The 22,776-nt window shown below is 33.9% G+C and overlaps 1 protein-coding gene across 1 annotated transcript in view; it reads right to left on the bottom strand.

Annotated features, from left to right (window-relative positions):
• Positions 1-2,218: 2,218 nt before the first annotated feature.
• Positions 2,219-22,776, bottom strand: part of rod (kinetochore component rough deal) — a 224,765-nt gene continuing 204,207 nt past the window's right edge. Inside the window, exons 36-41 of the mRNA XM_081729572.1 lie at positions 22,575-22,754; positions 20,975-21,206; positions 17,051-17,162; positions 7,946-8,136; positions 7,412-7,495; positions 2,219-2,499 (exon numbers count right to left, since the gene is read on the bottom strand). Coding sequence (XP_081585698.1) covers positions 2,452-2,499; positions 7,412-7,495; positions 7,946-8,136; positions 17,051-17,162; positions 20,975-21,206; positions 22,575-22,754 — 847 coding nt within the window. The 3' untranslated portion in view covers positions 2,219-2,451. The remainder of the gene's footprint in view (positions 2,500-7,411; positions 7,496-7,945; positions 8,137-17,050; positions 17,163-20,974; positions 21,207-22,574; positions 22,755-22,776) is intronic.

Raw genomic sequence — 22,776 nt, 5'->3', positions numbered from 1 at the left:
TTAAGAACAAGAAAACGAAAATAAATTTTTCTTGTCCATTTAGCAACATTTTTTTTTACTCATTCTAATTTTCGTATTTATAATTCTTTTCCTATGAAATTTACCAGAAATATACATTTCCCAATTATACACATAGTATCAGTATTAAACGTACCCTGCAAAATCATTATCCAATTATATTCTTACAAGAAGACAGTTATTGATATGCGACAAAAATTTTGGACATGAGTGTACTTTTATGTAAGCTATCGAATTTTATCTTTACTAAATAGTATAACCTACACCTGTTTCAGATTCTCAACTATAGTGACTTGAACTTTATTTATTTTGGGTGTCTTTTCTTGGACTAAGTCCAGTCTAAGGGGACCTGTTCGAAAAACGCTGGTCTAATTTATGGACTCATGGTTACTATACACAAGGACATCATTTAACACAGTGATTTACCCTAAATTTGCACTGCGAATAGATTGGAAATTTTGGAGGGTTCCACAAATAGTAAATATAAAGTTACAAAGACAGGGTAACGAACAGTCAAAGTACTTTAGTGTCAAATATTACGAAACAAAAGTACAAGAAATTGAATATTTGATTTTTTTTCAAAGGACTTTATTTTGAAAAACGTGTTTAGATAAGTATCATATTTAATTACGTAGATAGTTTTCAATAAACAGATCATAATGCCATTTATAGCAATTTAATATCTCAAACCATTCCGCATGTTAAAAAAATGGTTACTTTTGATTTATTGCTTAAAATGGCGTATTTATGGAAACTTTTTAAAACATTTTTTGATTTATTTTACTTCTACGATATTACATCAATACTGTTTGATAGATCTACTTACAAGTTCTTAGAATCACACAATTTTAAGCAGTGTTGCAAACTTAACCCATATCTTATCTTCAGAACGGTTTGAGATATCAAGTTGCTGTAAACGGAATTATAATCTTGACATCTATTGAAAGCTATCTATGAAATTGGATGAGATACTAATCTAAGCAGTTTTTCGAAATCAAGTTAAAAAAAAATCAAATTTGAATCCTTTGTATTTTTGTTCCTATTCATTCGAAATTTGTACGTCATTATCATAGTATTAGACACTAAAAGACTTTAGATAAGCCTGTCCGTCTCACTTGCGTTGCTACTGCTAGAGGCCATTAAAATTTGGATGTTTGTGATACTGTACGTTGTTATTTCAAAAACATGTACACTCATGTCCAAAATGATTGTCGCATATCTATAACTGTCTTCTTGTAAGAATATAATTTGATAATGATTTTGCAGGGTACTTTTAATACTGATACTATGTGTGTAATCGGGAAATGTATATGTGTGATAAATTTCATGGGAAAAGAATTATAAATACGAACATTAGAATGAGTAAAACAGAATGTTTCTTAATGGACAAGAAAGATTTATTTTCGTTTTATTGTTCTTATTTACTGCTCTTTTGACATGAAATTTGCCACATACATGTCTTTACCGATTATACACATACTAACATTGTAAGAAATATCAGATGAATTCGTTATCAAATTCAATTCCTACAACAATACATTTATAGACATGCGACAACAATTTTGGACATGAGTGTACATCTATTAGGCAACACTGTTAACCTAAGTATCACAGAATATGTCGAAAAATGTCCCCTTGCCGCTGTTTGCATGGTACGAAGTTTCAGCGTTTTTTGTTCATTTCTTTATAAACTGGCCACTCACCATCCTTTAAAGTGCTGTACACTCTTTCTTGTGAATTTCCTTTCGCCAATTAAAACATTTGTTTAGACCCGAAGTACTACGATTTTTTTATGTACGGCTGTGAAAAGCAAAGCCTTTCAAACTTTTTTGAACACAACTGTACATATTTTGGTTTGAAAAAAAAATGTCGTAAATTACAATGTTGTAAGTACGTAATTACCGAACACGATATCCTGAAGCACGTCGGAACAGTGGCGTAACTACACCCTCGCAGACCACCTCTTGGTTCGATATTTAGTGAAGCATGATTAGAAACGAATTTGAAGTACAAAGTACAGTACAGAACCCAATGCATTACGCAACATGCTTTCCATACTGTGTAGGGCTCTTTCGAGAAAATAATTCTTTCCAGTATCTGGCATAGACCTGAAGAGTCGATGTATATAATCTACAGTTGCAGAAAAAGTTAACGCCAGTACATTGGAATATATACAATGTTGAAAAAAAGAAACCAGAAGGAGTGTAAAAAATATATTTAATTCTATTAATTAGTTTTAGATTAACTGTACATACAAACTTCATATTCTCAACATACAATAATTGTATCAAAAATATATAAGTATGTACAAAATACAGAGATTCCATGAAACTAAATTCATAGTTAATTGATGAATTTGTAAATATGTTTATAAAATACAGAAACTATTATTACACATTCAATCTTGTACATTTTACTATCTTCTTGTTTAGATCAACTATTTAATCCATCATTCTTCTTTGCAGACAGTATCTTAAAAGCCTGGAAAATAGAGAGAATGGTTTAGAATAAGTTTTTTTTTCTTTCTTTTTCAAGCCATGTTCCACATTTCTGATGCTTTATTAATTAGTTTTCTTAATTTTAATTATCTACTGTCCAGTTTCATTTCAATAAATAAAAAAAAAAAAAAAAAAAAAATCAACTCTACAAAACCTAAGCTGCCACGAAGTTAAACTACACATTGAAGTCGGTTTATTTGTAAATAAGACATTTGCCAGCTTCATTCCATATTGACAACTATTAATAAAACCATGCGACAACTAACTAGTAAATTAATCACAGATTCGTTTATGTATTTCAAAACTAAACAAATACATTTCAGATATACAGGGTGGTAGGTAACTCCACCGACAAAGTTTGGGAGGTGATTCCTTGTACGAAATGAAAGAAAAAAGTTCTTATAAACATAGGTAGAAAAACGTCTCATTTGAGAGTTATGAACCGCAAAAAATTCGAAAAATCATGTTTCGAAACGCCCGCCTTAGAAACTATAGGACCTATAACAAGCGGTTTAAGGAATTACACAGGAACTAGTATGCGAACTACCTAAATATCCATGTTTTACCATCCTCCGTTATCGGTGAAACGAACGCGTTATTAGTACTTAAAGGAGTATTCCTATACCTCAATTTCCTTTTTACAGTTGGGATCCGTCCTGTAGTTTCTAAGGCAGAGCGTTTCGAAACGTGAATTTTCGAATTTTCGGCGGTTCATAACTCTGAAAGGAGACGTTTTTCGTCCCATGTTTATTAGAACTTTTTTCTTTCATTTCATATAAGGAGTCACCTCCCAAAGTTTGTCCGTGGAGTTACCTACCATCCTGTATATATTATGATTCCAGATCTACCAATTATTAATCTAATGAACTACATGATAATAGATTACTTTTATTTTATATAATTTGATGTCTCTCTAGAAGCAAACACATATCACAATAACTAACTGGTTCATATTAGCTTTGCTATCTAAAATAACTTGAACCAGAAAAAGAAATCACTGAACAAAGTAAAGCTCATTTTAAAAACAATAAATGTATAACAATTTCGCCAACTAACTGAACACACTGGCTTCAGCAGATTTGACAATGTCTGATGAAATTAATATGTTCAGTTAGTTGGCGAAATTGTTATCCATTTATTACTTTTAAAGTGAGCTTTACTTTGTTCAGTGATTTCTTTTTCTGGTTCAACATATCACAAATCGCTGTGATAATGAATACAGTAGGGTTATGTTTTCAATTAGTACGATCAAGTAGCTCCATGAACTCTATAATACAATCGAAAAGAACAAAGTTCAATATGAATATTACTTCATGAGCATTTTCTAATAAGTTTTTCAAACTCAAGACTGAAATTCTGATAGTGATTTCCCTGACTAAGTAAGTAAATTTTCCCATATCCAGTATCATTTATGCTCAAGTTTACAAAAAGAAATAATGTTCAATCGGCCTCTACCATTTCCATAGCCATCTAATGCTCTCCTTTTTACTTTTCTTTAAATACAGTACCAGCCTACTTTCTTACTGTGAATATTTATTCCTAAATTTGGAAAAATGAACTGAAATGAAATCTTTCAGTTTAACGTCCTACGATTAGACCACTTAGGCTGAAGTAAATGAATGATTGAAGAATTTGTGGAATGCGAATGTGGAAGGAAGCGGGAGTAATCCGAGAAAACCCACGGACACGATGCTGTCCACCACAAACTTACTTAGCTGGGGATCGAACTAGAGACTCCAAGCACTAGGTGTAAGCGTTCTACCACTGAGCCACCCTGCTCCCCTTCCTGTACTTGGGATACAATAAAATAAACATGCATCATAATTTGGCCTACATCATCGATTATCTACAACTAACAAACCTAACTTATTAAAGTTTTAACATGTTTTTCTGCTTCTCAAGTTCTTTATTTATAAGATAATTAGCTTTTTACAGCTTTTTTTGGGATCAAAAAATCCAATATATTTCAGGCAAAAATTTTCTTGTATGCCTTATATCTGGAGAACTACTTATAGTGTTGCAAAATCCAAACTATCACTTAACTCAGTTGATTTAGAGACCGTTCAAAAATTTTCTGGCCCCTGATCCAAAAACTATGGTCAAGACTGCAATCTTTTTGAATCTCCATTCATATTTTAAGATGTTCCTCATGTCTTCTATGAGCAGTTGTAATGCTTGTTACCATAATTTGAGTAAGAGGAACACTTTGAATAGTTTAGCGAAATCTGATTGCATTGTCTATGAACCTTCTGTGAGATATTGCAATTTCCTTGAACTCTTGCCATACTTTGAAGCATTTTCCTGACTTTCCATGACCTCCTATGATTTTAAAGGCTAGTGTGAACCCTGTCATATATCATTATAATGTTTATTTAATAATGAGTCATCATCTTTCGAATCACAATGTTCATTTACCCAAAAATTACATCAAATGAAAGCATAATGATTCCAGAATCGTACACATTAAGCAGAGGTTACATGTATTTTAATAATTATTTTATTCTAGCTATATTTGTTTCTCGTAATATTATTACTTAATTCTTATATTAATTCAGCATTTATATTCGTCCTAAAATTATTATCTATTTATTAATCTTAGCAATTCAACGCAATGGCTATGATGAAAGAAATAATACTTCCCTAATACACTCAGAAAAAGTTAAATTGCAATCAAAGTAAGCATATTCCAGATTAGATTTATAAATGATTATTATTGAATAATTACAACACGAACAATATTTTTTAAGTTTTACATATATTTTGGATTAGTTCTTCAAAACTTTTATTTAACCCTTTTAATCTAATTTTCATCTTTTTTAAACAAGAAGTTTCTTATATATTTCTTTCCAGCACCATAAATTAATTAAATTACCATAATAAAAACTGTTTCAACAAGTAAAGTAAAACTAAAATTCAAAGAAAAATAATTAATACGGCTTGCAAGGCTGAGACATTAAATTGTATTTAGGAAAGGCAGAAGGAACTCAATGCTCAGAACTAGGCATCTCAAAGGATAATTTTGGTAGTGAAATGGATGTTGGCTTGTGGAAACAAATTAAATATAATATATGTTAAATCTTTTTCCAGCAATGCAAATGTTACATTTTATATTTACTGTTTTGAAACCATATTGTTAAGTTTTGCGTTCATGGCTATGCCGGCTAGGCTAAAGGAGACGGTGATGATGAGAAATGAATGAAATGGTGGAATGAAGAAAATAGGAGGAAACGGGAAAACCCCGAAGAATCCCATGCACACGGGGTTTCTTCACCTCAAAGCTCACTTGGTGCGAGCTGGGATCGAACCAAGGACCCCATGCAGCAGAGGTGAACGCTCTATCACTGAACAACCGCGGCCCGATTTATTGTTTTGTTTCACGAATTACTAAATCGCCGCCGTTCTTTAACTGTATTCGTGCCATTCGTTATACCCATTTAGTGCTGTATTCAGAGTTGCATTGTATTTCTGACATAACAGACACACTAGAATAGGCAGATAATTTGAGCTGTCTTTCATGTTGTTTACTGCTCATTTGATCTGATAGGTTTCAAATGCTTGACCACGTATCTTAATGTATCACAGTTTGTTCGGGAATCGAAGTCATAGTTTGTCTCATTTCCTAATGGATTTTTTTTTTTTAAATCCGAAAGAGGATTTAATGACTGCCTCCATGGAAAAGGCGCTTGCACAGATTTTAAAAGGGAGCCATAGTCAGAAGTATTGTCATTATAGAGGGATTGGTGGGAGGTATTGTCATTTATAGATCTCTTTTACAACACACATCTCAAATGTCTATAGTCGCATTTGATTTTACCTATAACTTAGGCATAATAAAGATATTTCACACGAAAGTGCTGCTTTAGTGTAATCCTCGATTACAGAAAACAGCTACGGTGCCGTCGCAATATAAATGTATTTTCAGATTAGCCAACCTTACACGCGTCTTTAAAAGTTATTACAACAAACATTTTAGTTTTAGTTTAATGTTCCACGTTTATGATCCGAGGCTAAGGAAGATTGATGATGATGTTAATGAACAAAATGGTGGAATAAAGAAAGTGGGAGAATCCACATACATTTGTCCGCCATAAAGCATAATGGCGCGAGCTGGGATCGAACCAGGGACCTCACATACCAGAGTTGAACTCTACAACTAAGCCATCACGGCTCCCTAATAAAAGTTTAGAAGATACGAGAATTGTTCTTTTTATTACTCCAGAAAATCTGTATTTTTTTTTTTCGGGAAAATCTATTCATTTTATTTTTAGTATTAAATAGATTAACTGGATAGCCGTCATAAACAGGAGGGTGCACCGTGCATTTGCCAGATTGCCCAGCGAGCTAGTCCACCCCTGTTTGCCCTTATATCAGAGCGGTCTCAATTCTGCGCCCTATACACACCATAAACGTAGATAAGTAAGGTTTGTTAGGTTTGATAATCGGTTATTAAAAGATTAAAACCTAGTTATAATACTGAAAATTAATATTACGTATAATTACACAGGGACATTTAAATAGATGCTAATACATCATAATATATATATATATATATATATATATATATATATATATATATATATATATACAGGGTGGCCCAAAAGTAGCTGTACACCCATGCAATGACCAAGTATAACATTCTAGTTTATGGGTTTATTTGCTTCGGCTCTTCTTCCGAGTTTCAGATTTAAGTAAAAACACATTAAGAACAATAATAAAGAAACTAAGTCTACCTAATGGATAACAATAAGACATGATATAAAATGTAATGAGTTGATCAGTACGGGACTGTATACCTACTTTTGGGCCACCCTGTATATACATTTCGTCGGAAGCTACGCATATACGATTTCTTTTATTAATTTCCGCCTAAATAGACCAGTTAGTAAGCAACAAACCTGCATTGCTGATAATACTCCATTCTCTTCCAACATACGCAAATCTTCTTTCAGCTCTTCTGCTGAGACTACATCTAGAATCGCCTGGAACATAAATGTTCATTGTCAGTATATTTCATTTTGAAATTAAAAAGAAATATTTCTTATTAACAACGATTATTACATCTTAGTTTCTATAAAATTTAATAATATTAAGATATACTTAAAAAATTAAAACATAGATAGTGTACATGAAGATTTAAAAAAATTAATATATTAATATGATAAACTAATACATTAAGATAGCACTACAAATATTAACTCACGAACTGAATACAAAATCTCAAACAGCTGAACACTCGAACTATCAAAGGGATCATTTTGACCTCTGTGTTTATAGGGTTTACATCTGAAAAAAAAAATGGAATCGTTTTCCTATTTATTATATAAGCAAAGAAAGTTGTACAAATTTCAAGATTATGTTTAAATTCTGATTATAGTCTATGTCAAAGTATATAGGTCAAAATCGCATCAAGAACAAGAGTATTTGCATACCTCTGTTATACTACTTCGCTCATTCGCACCAAGGAATGATAATATTGAGGCAGCCATTGCAGGTTTCTTGAGCTTTAAACAATACTTGCTAAGATTATATAAATCCAATTGCCGGAAAACAGGGCAAGACTGTAGAAGTTTCAAGCTCTTGATGCAAGCATTCTCTTGTTCAGCAAGCAGTGGATACGAAGCTACGAAGAAACAAAGAAAACTAAGATAAAACAATGATAAAGGGTAATTTCATTGTATTGAGAACAAGTTCTAAATTTCAGTTGATTCAATCAAAAAACGAAATTAAAGTTTATAACGTTTACAAAGTCAAAAATTTATCAGATAAAGACAGAATATAAGGAAGAACCTCTATCTTATTCAATTAGAATAAGACTGAAATAATTCTCCATATTTTAGCTTTAATCAAATTGTTAAAAGCAGCACAAAGCTGATTAATAAACTATATTCATGCCATCAGACGTACATCAAACTCCGACTAGAAACGGAACGAAGTAACACGTAACTAAATTATTAAAAATATATATACACACTGAATCGGTTTAGAATTCTGTACTTTTCAATGGGATATTCGCATAATTAAAGTATTGCACTGGTCAAATAGCTCGATCGGTTTATACGTGAAAGTAAAAATAGTTATAATTTTAATAAACAACTAAACTGTAGCGTATACATCATTTGGTTTTGCCATCCTTCAGAAAAGGTTCTAATTTTACCTTTCCAAAAGCTCATTTTCTCTTAGCAAAAGAAGTTCTAAGTGCAGTTAGTAGACTTCTAATGTTTTTTTTATATATTAAGTGAATTTTGTAAGAATTATATATATATATATATATATATATATATATATATGTATAGTCTATCAGTGCAATGTTTAGTGAATATTGTAGCCAAATCAATTCTTCCCAAAGAAGTTGTAACAGCTTTTGTTAGGTTAAAAAGAGGAAGTTTTCGCTGTATCTTCATGAGAAATGAATTTTCGGTTGATTATTTCCCGATACTTCTCATCGAGTGCTATCAGAGATTATTTTTAGAAAACCTATTTAACAATTATTGTTAGTTACCAGAATGTTTAAATAGTCTATCAGAATAAATTATATAATAGTGTGAGGTTCCATAATTCACGCCCAATCTTTTAATAAACGGAAGAAAGTAAGCGCTCGCAAACTGTATTTCTTTTTAGGGTTAAGTTCCTTGATTGGGTAACACTGTGAGACAATTAGAGGTAAAGACTGATTTTATAATTTTTAATTTTATTTTAGTTTTGCTGTAAGGTTACTTATGGCACGAAAGTTTTTCATAGTGGTGAGTCTTGTGTGTGACCTTGGAAACAAGCGCAGAAATTTCTATCTCGGTCCATCACCAGTGTGGTGCGTAACGTGGATAAGTATAGACTGGTGTTTTGACACTACGTCATAGTTTGAACAACGACGCAGAGTTCCATGAACGCTTAACGAAAACTCCAACAGAAACATCTGAGATTTGGGTCATTCACGTTGTCGTATGTACAAATGTTTCTGAATGGCGGCCATCTTTGTTGTCGATGAAGTGACATTTTCTGAGGACGTACGTATCAGACGAACTCGAAACAAGAACAAATGTATAGAGGAGAGACTGAGGTACACTGAGAATATATACTCTTGCTTCTAAATAAATATGCAGGGTTGCAAACCAATACATGAAATCACTAGAGAAAGTACAGAAAATTACACTTTTAAAGGGGCTGTATTTTGGAATGGCATAAAGAGGGGGGTTCATAAGTTTTGTGCTGAATACTATTGTATTTAAATAGTCTGTAGAAATATCCACAGCTATAATACTACTGGCATCGTAGATTTATGGGGGTCCAAAATTTGAAGTTTGTGATTTTGATGCCATTTTTGGGGCGTAATATCTCAGGAGGGCAAAGTGCTAAAAATTGCTGCTTAGGCCACAAGGTAATTCTGTATGTGAATAAACTATTACAAAAAAATCATGACTGATATTACATGGAGAAAAAAGTGAGAACATGGTAACAACGTGAAAAAACACTCGCGTGACGATGGTCGTAGCCCGGAAAGATTTAAATGTTTTGATATGTTTGATGCTAGATCTCAAAAATTACACATGTTTCAGCAATTAGGCCTGCTTTAGTTTGTGTTCAGTTGTGCAAAACTTGCGAGTGCCGTTTGTTCCATCTTTCAAGCTCCATGATCATTGCCATGTCTACATGGTAAGGGGATTAGCTCCCCCTTGCATACGACAATCATTTTCGAACTGGACTCGGAATTAAGGCACTTAATGTATCAGAAAAGTGTCATTGAAATCCAATCCCAGTTACGGAAGTTAATGTGTTCACAAGGTTGCGTTACACCTATCTATCCTGTCTTGCTGAAAATGACGTATTTGTGAAACATATTTAAAATAATTGTTGTTTCTCTTCTCTTCTATAACATTACAGCAATAGCTTTTAGTAGCTGTAACTACAACAAGTTCTCGCAATTACACGATTTAAGCAGTGTTGCAAACTTCAGCAATGTTTATCATATCTCCGGAAAGGTTTGAGATATCAAAGTTCTGTAAACGGCATAATGATTTACACATACATTACAAACCATACGAGTAACTAGATATGATACTTATCTAACATTTTTTCGTAATAAATACTTTAAAAATTTTTTTCAAGCCCTGGTAACTTCGTTCCTATTCATTCGAAACAAGTCATACCATGACTATGGTATAAAACACTAAAGTACTTTCGATGTACATGATCCTGTGCATATCCGCTATGCTGTATTTGCGTTAGAGGCTCCGAACTTTGGATGTTTGTGATAGTATGACATCCTTAGTTTGCAACACTGAGTAATAAAAGTAGTATTTTCCGTTTACGTTTGACACATTGATTTTAAATATGTAATAGTCTGACGTAGTGCTATTTGAAAAAATTGGGTTGGCAATACTGTTGAGTCTTTCTGTTTAATACACACACAGATGTTCCCCTTCTTATAGTTGCTTCGTGCAAAGTTGCACTTTTCTCTCCCGTTTGGTTTGTCCGTTATAGCGGATGGTCAAGATAAATTGTCCACTCTGTAGACGTGGCAGTGATCATGGAGCTAGAAAGATGGAACAAACGCCACTCGCAAGCTTTTGCACAACTGAACACAAACAAAAGCAGGCCTAATTGCTGAAATGTGTGTAATTTTTGAGATTTAGCATCAAACATATCAAAACATTCCGGGCTACGACCATCGTCACGCGAGTGTTTTTTCGCGTTTTTACCATGTCCTCACTTTTTTCTCCATGTAATATCAGTCGTGATTTTTTTGTAATAGTTTATTCACATATAGAATTTCTTTGTGGCCTAAGCAGCAATTTTTAGCACTTTGCCCTCCTGAAATATTACGCCCCAAACAGGGCATCATAATCACAAACTTCAACTTTCGGACCCCCATAAATCTACAAAGCCAGTAGTATTATAGCTGTGTATATTTCTGCAGACTATTTAAATGCAATAGTATTCAGCACAAAATTTTTGAACTTCCCACTTTATGCCAATCCAAAATAGAGCCCCTTTAAAAATGTAATTTTCTGTACTTTCTCTAGTGATTTCATGTATTGGTTTGCAACCCTGCATATTTATTTAGCAGCAAGAGTATATGTTCTCAGTGTACCTCAGTCTCTCCTCTAAACATTTCTTCTTGTTTCGAGTTCGACTGATACGTTCGTCCTCAGCAAATGTCACTCCATCGACTCAGCAACTGCAGTTTCCGTAAACGCTTGCAAATGCAGAAAATGTCACTCCATTGACAACAAAGATGGCCGCCATTCAGGAACACTTGTACATACGACAACGTGAATGATGTTATTGACCTCATACACAAGATTCGACACAGTGAAAGTTTTATAATATTCGGAGATGGTCGAGCAACCACCTCTGGACCACTTCGTATGGATTGATCCATTTTCAAGACTAATGAGGACAACTTCCCTTCTCGTTTCTGTATTTTTGAATGTGATACGCACTACTTTGGCGTAATCATTTAGAATGAATAAATATCAACGTAAAAAAAGTTCTGACTGGATTAAGCCAATTTGACAAAATTTCAGTTAAAAAAACTTGTTTTGGCCACAGTTAATGCAACTGATTAGATAATAACCCAAACAAACGCCAATTCCTTTTGATTGTAGAATGAAATATTTTTTTTTTTAAATTTTTATCCAAGTTCTTACTGAAGCAGTAACCAATCGCAAAAATTTATAATTATTCTAGACTGGAGTACTCTTATATTATATTATAGAGTAGATTAGACTATAGCGTGTTCCCATGATCACACGAGACTGAAGTGATATATTCGATTTTTTTTTTCCATTGATTTGAGATGGTGAAATACAAAACTATTTTCCATTCTGGTTAATACGGATATCGATATGACTTAACCAAAAAGAAGATGTTTGCTTTCGAAATCACAGAAGAAGGTTAACTTATTGTTAATTACTATGAATACAACTTCAATTTATAACTGTTTAAATAAGTAGCTGATTAATCGTGATTCAAATTATAACTATTTAGATTCATAGCTGAATTTTAATGTAATTCTTTGATAACTCACAATTCAATAAATGATCAAATATTTTAACTTTGTTGTTTAAATTGAAAGAAAAAAAATCACTTTCCCTTTTAAAAACACCTCATTATTGTAATATGCGCAGTGCCTTTGTATGAAACATGATAACAAAAATATGGCACAGGAGTAAATCATAATTCTCCTCCTATAACAATATCGTACTTCATGACAATAACTAATATTCAAGCTGTCCCATTATACGTGTTAGTTTATAGAGCAATTATATCCTCCCTTATGTATTTCCACAATTCACATTTATTATTTCAGGATTAAAACAATGGCGAATACGAGGCATTGCTCTTTCTGGCCATAACATTGACTCACTCAACTTAGCCATCAAACTACACACGCTAAAATGAAATATGAGCTATATAGAAATGGACATGCAAGCACTAATGAGAAAAAAAAGTCTACTGAACAGCACTTTAAAGTTACTTCATTGAACATCTTAATCATTACGAGAAGAATTATAGAAGAAATCTATGAAAAGAGACGTGCCCTTATCACAATAATAATAATAATAATAATAATAATAATAATAATAATAATAATAATAATAAGCAGCAAATAAGTATTATGGATGTCTTTCGGAAATAAGGGCAGGAAGCTGATACCTTGAGTCTACATACAAATGAGGTTACCATAAAGGTTACAGTTATATTGTTTCACATCGTACGCCGAAGTAACTATGTCGCGTTTTAAAGACTTTTAAGAATGTTTTATGTTCCAAGTTTTCCCAATTTGCCAAATTTCGAACTTATCAGGCTTGAACAGACTATAGGCTATTTACGGTTAATCACGATTACTGCAACTACTAGAGAAACATGAAAATGCAACGGAAAATTATTCGATGTTACCCTCGTGATTCATATTATAGATAGCTCTAACGAAGATTTACTTAATCGATTACATCACTGGAGAGATAATCGAAGAATGCTTGAGATGTGTTGCGCCGTACGAGTTTTAACCTAACATTCTGATACTCATCATCTTCATAACATAAATCAAAATTCTAAACACAGTCACTTAAATTTCACATTAGTGTTGATGGTAATTATTATGATGTTAACGTCGTCGGCGCCATCTTGGTTTTATAATTTTCAACTTCCTGACAGTCTAAAAATTTAAGAAAATCTGGGTTACCTGAGTTCCAATGTAATTACGCACTGGTAGGAGTCTCCCGACACAACCAAATTTCACTCCTCTTTAGGGATGGACTTTGGTCAGGTATTGATGATGATATCAGCTACTTCGGTTCCATACTGCCACTGCGGTTGTGTCCGAAACCAACTTTCACCAGTGATGATGTCCAAATATAGGTTGATAATTAAATTTCGATAGGAGGATCTTTATTCCACAAACATAAGATAGGTTAGCCCGAGATGCCAAATTTTCACAGGTTCGCTTGACGGATGCAATTTTGCTAATTAATTTCTAATATAGGATTCACTCCTTGTCACCGGTGTTCTTTTATTCTATGTGGTTTTATTTCTTCATCTCCTCTCTGTGTTTGACATACATACTCGCATATCGCAAATGATATATCACTTAATAATATTAATAAGTATAAAAGTCATTATCAGCTCAGATTTAAAGACTTTATTGTTATTATTGAATATATACACCCTCCATTCCAAAAGAAACCGAACGTTTTAAAAAAACAAAAAAGCAATGTACATTTTGGAACAAATCATTTTTATTAATCAATGTATTCCCCTTCTGCATCGATACACATATTTGCACGCTCCAACAAGTAGTCAAACGACTTCTCCATGTCCTTTATTGGAATGGTCTTTAGGACGGCGGTCGTCGCCTTCTCAATGGCATCAATCGATGCGTGCCACTTTCCTTTCATCGCCAAATGCAGTTTCGGGAACAGATAGAAATCGCACGGAGCGAGATCTGGTGAATAGGGCGGATGATGCAACCGAATGTGATTTTTGACCAAAAATTCAGTTACAAGTCGCGAACGATGTGATGGTGCATTATCGTCCAAAAGAGTCCAACTGCCGATTTCGCGATATTCGGGCCGAATACGACGAATTTTTGCCAGCAAACGCTTCATGACGCCCAAGTAAAACTCTCCAGTGACTGTCTGGCCGGGCTGAACAAATTCTTTGTGGATAATTCCTTTTGAATCGTAAAAACAAATCAGCATCACCTTAACTTTTGACTTCACCAAGCGACTTTTTTTGGGTGTTCCTTCATCCGGCGCTCTCCATTCAGCACTTTGCCGCTTTGTTTCGGGCTCATATTCAAAACACCACGTCTCGTCACCAGTTAAATCGATTTCAAGAAGTTTCGATCCTGCCGAGCACTTTTAACGATGTCTTTGCAATGCGCAATTCGATCAACTTTTTGGTCTTCGGTGAGTTTGTGTGGTACAAACCGCGAATTAACCTTCTTAAGGCCCAAAAGTTCGGTCAAAATGCGGTATGCGGTTGTTTGAGGAATGCCTAATTCCATTTCAATAATTTTCACCGACGATTTTTTGTTATGTTTGATGAATTCACGCACTTTTTCGATGTTTTCTTCCGATAATCCGGTTCTGGGACGGCCTGATCTTTCGTCATCATCCAGCGTCTCTCTACCCGATTTGAATCGCCTGAACCACTCGTAAACTTGCGTACGGGATAGACACTCATCACCATATGCATTTTGTTGCATTTGGTGCGTTTCACTAAAAGTTTTACCCAGTTTAACACAAAACTCAATTGCAGCTCGTTGTTTGAAACTCATTTTCCGACCGATGTACACAGCACACTGACAGTTGAAACGCAATAACTTTGTTGCCGTGCATTCAAATGTCATGACATTTATACCAGTTGTCAATGAGGGACTACGCCATCTACCGGTAAAATATTACAACAGATGGCACTAGTGGTACTATTTGTTTTCAAAAGTTCGGTTTCTTTTGGAATGGAGGGTGTGTATATATATATATATATATATATATCCTAAAATTTAACTTTCTAAATCGTACTAAAATCTATTTTTCTATTCTCACCTAATCTCGCGGGGCAACATATTCCATTAACCATCTCAAAACCAATGAATAACGTAATACTTGCAATATTAAAACAACTGCGAAACATAAACAACTCGTACACGATATATGGATAATATTGCGATTTTAGAATAAATCTATGTATTATATAATTTCAAATTTTTCCCGGATAAATTAAGAGTAATATTGTTATGTTAATGATAAGAATACTAAAGAAAATGGAATAATCCAGTTTAAGAGTGATTACATGCAAGTGTACATTTCATGCATGACTGGGTAGTTCACATTATTATACATTAGTTCAATTTCGTGCTATACACCTAGAATATCACCCAAATAACTGACGTTGACACTACTGTAATACTATAGATATCCGTGCAGTTCAATTATACGACCGCCGTTCATGTACTGGTTATTTGCCAGCTTCGATTTCCGTTAAAACAAGACCTGCAGGTATAGAATACACGTACCGATGCGAGCACAGATATATTATAATCAAACAACTCAGATGCAACATACCATTACGATTTAAGCTAAGGTCTACCAAACTTTGTTAGTATCTATCTCGCTTATTTGGGGTTTGAATCACAAGGTCAGCATCGATTTCATATACCATAACAAACTTCTAATAAAAAAAAATAAAATATACATATGTTTATGGTGCAGGTTAAAATTACGTATGCTATAATAATACAACCGTAACATTATTAAACAATAAATAAAGAGGGTTATCTTAGAATAATGAGTTCATATGATGTGTTACCGATAGAATAGGTACGTTACAAATGTCTAAAGAGATTCAGTGTTGGAAGAGTTTGTAGAAGATGAAAAGCGTCCAGGTTTAAGCAGATCTGTCAGAAAACTGAAACGATTGACAAAGTTTGGGACATGATTTTTGAATGATGGAACTGCAACTTTCAGGATAACAGCAGACCTCATGGGATGAATAAAAAGACTGTTAAATAATAACGTAGGATTCAAAGAAATGGAAGACGTGTGCACGTTTTGTGCCTCATTTCTTAACAATGTAAGAGCAGAAATTTGAAAGTGTGTTCATGAGTTTTTGGCCCAAAAAGAGTTTGTGTGTTATATCCTGCACTCACCAGACTTCTCCACCTGTAATTACTTTGTTTTTCCCAAATTAAAAGCACAAATAAAGTTTTTTTTTTCTTTCTTTTTGAATGTTTCCACCATGCAGAAAAAAAGAAACGAGGTCTTTGGACCATTACTGTACAGGACTTTCAGAAGTCATTGCATGACTTACTGGATCGTGCAAAACTGTGTCGACCAAGAATCTACTCAGGATAAACCGAGATAAGCTGATTTTACTTGTTACTCTATTTATTTATTTATTTTTACAGATCTACTCTTGCTTCCTAATTGTCGCACTGTGTATATTATCAATGTATCATCGTCAATTCTGTCTTACTTCTTAACTCAATTAATTGCCTAGTCACGTGCATGTGTCGGTAAAAGACGAAGAGTTACCTTTTAGGATGGGAGTTAATAATACTTCATTCCAAGCTTCAACAATTGCTGAGGTGCACCATAGATAATCAAGTCCAGTCAATTGGGGCAAAATTTTCTCCAGCTCTCTTACCTGTAAACAAATGATACTATTAAGTAATATTATATTCATATACTTCAACTACAAGGAATAAAACAATAGAACAGAGTAAGAAATGTGAAGTTATCAGTTGCTCCCAGCTGTATTTTTGCTAAGCAAATTAATTTACTTTCATGTTTTTCGTTCTAGTCCGTAGTAGGCAAGTGAATAGTATATGTGAGAAGAAACAACAATCAGCAGTTTATTTTTATTTATTTATTTTTTGCTGAAGGTGATGTTTTTACTACAGTAAAAACGTTACATTATGCAAAGTTTTGTTGTTTGTGCACATATGGGAGACTTCTGGCAATATGTTGCCGGGCTCTTGTTCATTTCCATTGACTACGGAATATTTTATGTTGTTTTATCTATCTCGTCTTTAAGTTTTGCACAGCCATTGTATCTCCAACATATCTAGTGATTAGGTGTAAAATATGTCCGTTGCCTCTTCCGCGCTCGCTCAAGAGTGCCATCATCCATACTATCGTTCCACTACCTTAGATACAACGAAACACAATCAATGTTCGAGGCAAAACTAAGACTGAAATGGTCTCTCGTGTAAGTCTCGACCTCCGGAATCATTCCTGCTTCAGCCACCTGTGCCATCGCAATCTCATTCTTTTTAGATGCAACGTCATGTTGGTAGTAACCGAAAGTTGGTATCGATTTATGTTTTTCTGTTATAACTTTTTAAACAAAATAAACAAACAAAAAAAATGTTAAATAACAATTAGTAACTGAAAAAAGGTGTGCAATTCCAATTGATTAATCCGTTCTGCAGTTGATGGAGGTACAGAACAATGCCAACAAATAGAAATCAAACTGCCAAGTTTTTAGCATCTGTCTCTCTTGAAACCGGATAGCATAACTACAATACAAATATGTTCTTTCATTCTTACGAATCAGCGTTTGAAATAACATTGGTGAACAAACCGGATCAGCTAATAAACTAGAGAATTAAAGTAAGCTAAACTAAAGTAAAATTTTGGCTAAATTAAGTTCCCTATATTTTTTAAATCCGCTTATTGTGTACGACGGTCCAGAGAAATTGTTAAGTGTTGTAAATGTTTAAATATTTCGAGGAGATAATGGAAGTGAAAGAAGAATGTGCTATAGGTTGGCGGAATCCTATTCTGATTTAGCATGAAACAGGGAAAAAAAAAATCAGTTTAACGTCGCATGATTATATCGTTTAGGTTAAGGGAGATGGATTATTAAAGCTAATGAATAACGACACAAAAATTGGTGGAATGAGAATGTGGGATGAAACGGGAGTATCGTGAGAAAACCAACGAACATGATATTGTTCGCCACATACTTATTTGCTCGGGAATCGAACCAGAGGTAAGCACTCTACCAATGAGCTACATAAAATAGCAGCTGGAATGAAATGTGTATGTATCATTGAAAAATGAAATGAAATCTTTAAGTTTTACGTCCTACTGTTATATCAGCTTGGCTAAAGGAGACGATGATGATGAGAAATGAATGAAATCGTGAAATGAAGAAACTGGGAGGAAACGGGAGAATCCCGAGGAAACCCACGCACATGGTCTTTCTTCACCACAAAGTTCACTTGGCGCAAGCTGGGATCGAACTAAGGATCCCATGCACCAGAGGTGAACGCTTTACCACTAAACCACCGCGGCCCCTGTATGTATAATTTTTATTGAAGTAGTTATATAAACGGGGATTAAATATGAGTAAAATTAATGGTTTAAATAGATTAATGTCAGTTGTTTGTGAGATATAAAATGTTACCAAGTTTGTTGCTGCTAGCAGGTACATCTCTACATGAATTTGAATCTATGCTAATTACAGACTTGGGATTGATATAATCCATTTTCGACCTGGAATTTACACAAAACATACTCAATACTTACATTGCTTATAAAATTAACAAAATCAAATTTTTAATAGTAGTTACATGGGACTCATTTAAGAGATAAAGACCTTCCCCTATAACCTTACTGTGTCTTTGCTCCCTGGCAACTTTTTCAAAGCCATATAATGCGGTGTTAAACTAGATTTCTTTCTGTGTCTGTTCCATATGAAAACTAAGTAAATTTAGTCCTAGCTTTAAAAACTGTATAAACATGGCCCACGTACATGCTTCTAGTTGAGCAGGCATTAGATGACATATGATGAAGGTGTTAGTGAGCAACGAAAAGTAAGCGTAACTTTTTTTCTCCTTCTCAGTTACAAGCTAACAAGGGAAGTTCGGGAGAAAGCACTCACCTGCAGAGAAACTAAGCATGCCATTTAAAAGACCAATTCATGCTGATTACAAGCTAATAAAATTCCTGTACGGTTGACAACTGTTCGAGACATTCAACTTGGCAGTTTATATGGAAAAATGAGTATATGCGCATTTAAGCGCGTTTAAGTACAACATTATTAGCAACGAATATTGACATACGAATTGAAATCTATCGGATGTAATAGAAAAAAACTGTTTTGCAATAACTAAGAGGTTTGTTAGTTAAAATTAGTCACTGTACTGTTCACAATAATGATAGGTTAGAGACGAAAATTGATCACTGTTGTTCTTCTGTTCTATGAAGAAATGACTCAGGTGAAAGACTTCCTTGCACCACGAACATTTTTTCTATGTGCAATTGCGTTGCATCCGTCAAGGGAACAGTTCGTATAACCAACGCGAAAAGCAAGTTCGGCACCTGATTCACAAGGTATAATTTGTTCGGTAACCTGCCTTGTGGAACGCAAACTGAAACAATCCAATATATCACGGTGATCGGAACTAATTCATTAGCATGGACACGAACTTTATTTGATTCTTTCGTTGGTACATCATAACGTCCGGATGAAGAAGTTTCATATTATGTACAAATCTCCTGCCATAACCTTTGATTGGTCGGAATTCAAACACATCAATTGGTTGTACAAATCGTGTGCAGTTCTTTGTTATATTCTCAACCATTACGTCTTTGTCATCCGTCATCCAACTTGCAATGGACAATCTGTCTGTGAATGAACCCCAGTGATCAACCAATTGCAAGTTCAAACCATCAGGTCACTAGAAGGCGCAATCGTGCATTTAACGTCGAATCTCTCGAACAGTTCTCAACCGTACAGGAATTTTCTTAGCTTGTTGTAATCAGCATGAATTGGTCCTTCAAATGGTAAGCTTACTCCTCTGAAGGCGAGTGCTTTCTCCCGAACTTCCCTTGTAAGCTCTTTTTATCTCTAAGAAAAACCTACCGCTTTGAGATATATTTCTTCTGTAACAATATGCGTTTTTACTTTCATTCCATGTTAAGTAAGGTCAATTAATGAACTATCGAACGAACTCTATGGCTTAAGAAATTGACAGTTCATCGTCGCAGAAACAAAATCTTACCATTTCATTGTATTTTATCCTGACCAAGCCAATTCAACCCAATCTGTATTTTGTTACACATTACTCTAAGAGACAGTTTTATAATATTCTACCATCTTATTTCTCGCCTTCCCAAAGGTCTCTTTCCCACCTAGAGCCCTACAACAGCCCATCTTTGACATTTTGATCTTACTTTTCCGTATGACATCTGGTGACGAGTACAGATACTAACTATTAAACTCTTGTTCGTCCTTAGCTGCAAATAATTGTCTCCCAACTTAGTGTTTCAAAACCTTCAGCTGATGTTTCATACCTACACTTAACAATCAACCTTTACAACCATATATTACAATGGCCAAATTATACTTCCATTTATCTTTTGTTTTCAATTTCTTGGACATGGATTAGTAAAAAGACGAATAAACATATTTATCGAACTAATTTATGTAAATCACATGCTGCTGACCATTTTCAGTTTCACCATATTTTTTAATATAGAGGTCCATAAGTTGGTCTGATACAATTCGTAGTCCAAACACAAACTAGCAACAATCATGACGGCTCTTCGGTTCTGATGATGGCCTCTCCACAGTCTTCTGGCCAAATCCAATTTATCGCACGTGATGAACAACTCCACAGAATATGGAACTCCAATAGATTTCAGCTCTTGGACGTAGTACAGTGCCTTCATGTACGACCTAGATATAGAAGACAATACTTAATTAATAGATACAAACTCTATGAGTTCATGTGTACAACGCTACTACCATCAGAGCTTTCAGTAGTAAGAATTTATTTTAAACATGAAAATCGAAACGAAAAATACTTATTTTTTTTTTTATTTACTTAAACGCAGAAATTGACGCATTTTAAATTAAGTTATTAAAAACATTAGTGAAACACTTACTTCGTTGATTGTGTCTGTAAAAGTTTCCCTGAACGGTTTCGACTACTTATTCTTGGCCACCAGACATTCTGATTGCATTCTGACTTTTGGTGCAAGTATTATAAAACCATACAGGAAACTATTACAGATACAATATACGTAAAAATAAATAAATTAAATTGAAAAAATAAAATATAAAAATTTAAAAATGGTGTTTCAGTTATGTGTTTAATACATTGACTTTAATGCAAGTATTCAAACACACAAATTGAGCAAAACATTACACATATATGGGTTCTTAAGAGCCTAACTTACTAAAAATAACCATAACTTTACTCTTCTTTATTTTGCTTGTTTCTCATAGGTGAAAGGAGAAAATGAAATACAACTTACCACAATGTTATTCTACAAAGAGAATACTGAACCTGAAGAATTTTCAGTGTTGCTACAATAACAATTCCCCCAAAACCTAAGTCAAGGAAGCGACTAGAGGAACGAACTCAACTGCATTTGATTACGCATCATGTTGTCTTGGTATCCTGGGAACTACTTTTTAAATAATAGCTGTATGTAGTTTGTAATAAACAAAATAGTTTTAACATACAGTTATTAAAATTAAATAATAATGTTATTTATAAAGTAGTTCACAGGATTCCAAAACAACATGATACGTAATCAAATGCAGTTGAGTTCGTTCCTTTAATCGCTGCTTTAATTGGGTTTTGGGGCAAATGTTATTCTGGCAACACTATACTTTCTATGGATGGCAACACTGAAAATTCTTCACGTTCAGTATTTTCTTTGTAGAATAACATTATCTATGATTGTGGTAATTTCATTTCATTATCTCCTTTCACTTATAAAAAACAACCAAAATAAAAAAAAGTAAATTTTGTATTATTTTTAGCAAGTTAGGCTCTTAAACTAGTAACTGGTTAGATGATTTACAGCATAAGGATACAACGATATGAAAATCAGTTTGTAGATTGTATATTGTAGACTTTGAGAATTTGTATGTGAAAGCGATAAATTTAGTCATTTTCTGAAATAGCATTCTTTTCATTGACTTAATGAGATTTAAGAAAACTTCCACTAAAACCATACAAAGGTTATATTGGAAAGGTAAGATGCATGCATGGGACTGTACAGCCTGATTCTTATATATTTGAAATCAACTTACATGATGGATGCCATGTCCCTTCCTGTGAGGTCTTCTAACGCAGATTTATTTAAAATAAAGCACAAACACTGAAGAGCTCTCAATTTACAGCTAATACTGTAGGAGTCATCGTCAGTGAATGCCAACATCAGACAGTTTATATTCATCTCCATGTCAAAGGCCTTCATAGCATACGAAATCCTACACAAGAGACACGTTATGG

This window comes from Thermobia domestica, chromosome 10 (genome assembly GCF_964235325.1).
Source record: "Thermobia domestica chromosome 10, izTheDome1.hap1.1, whole genome shotgun sequence".
Taxonomy (NCBI): Eukaryota; Metazoa; Arthropoda; class Insecta; order Zygentoma; family Lepismatidae; genus Thermobia; species Thermobia domestica.
The sequence above is the reverse complement of the archived record's forward strand: the minus strand, read 5'-3'. Positions and strand labels throughout refer to the sequence as shown.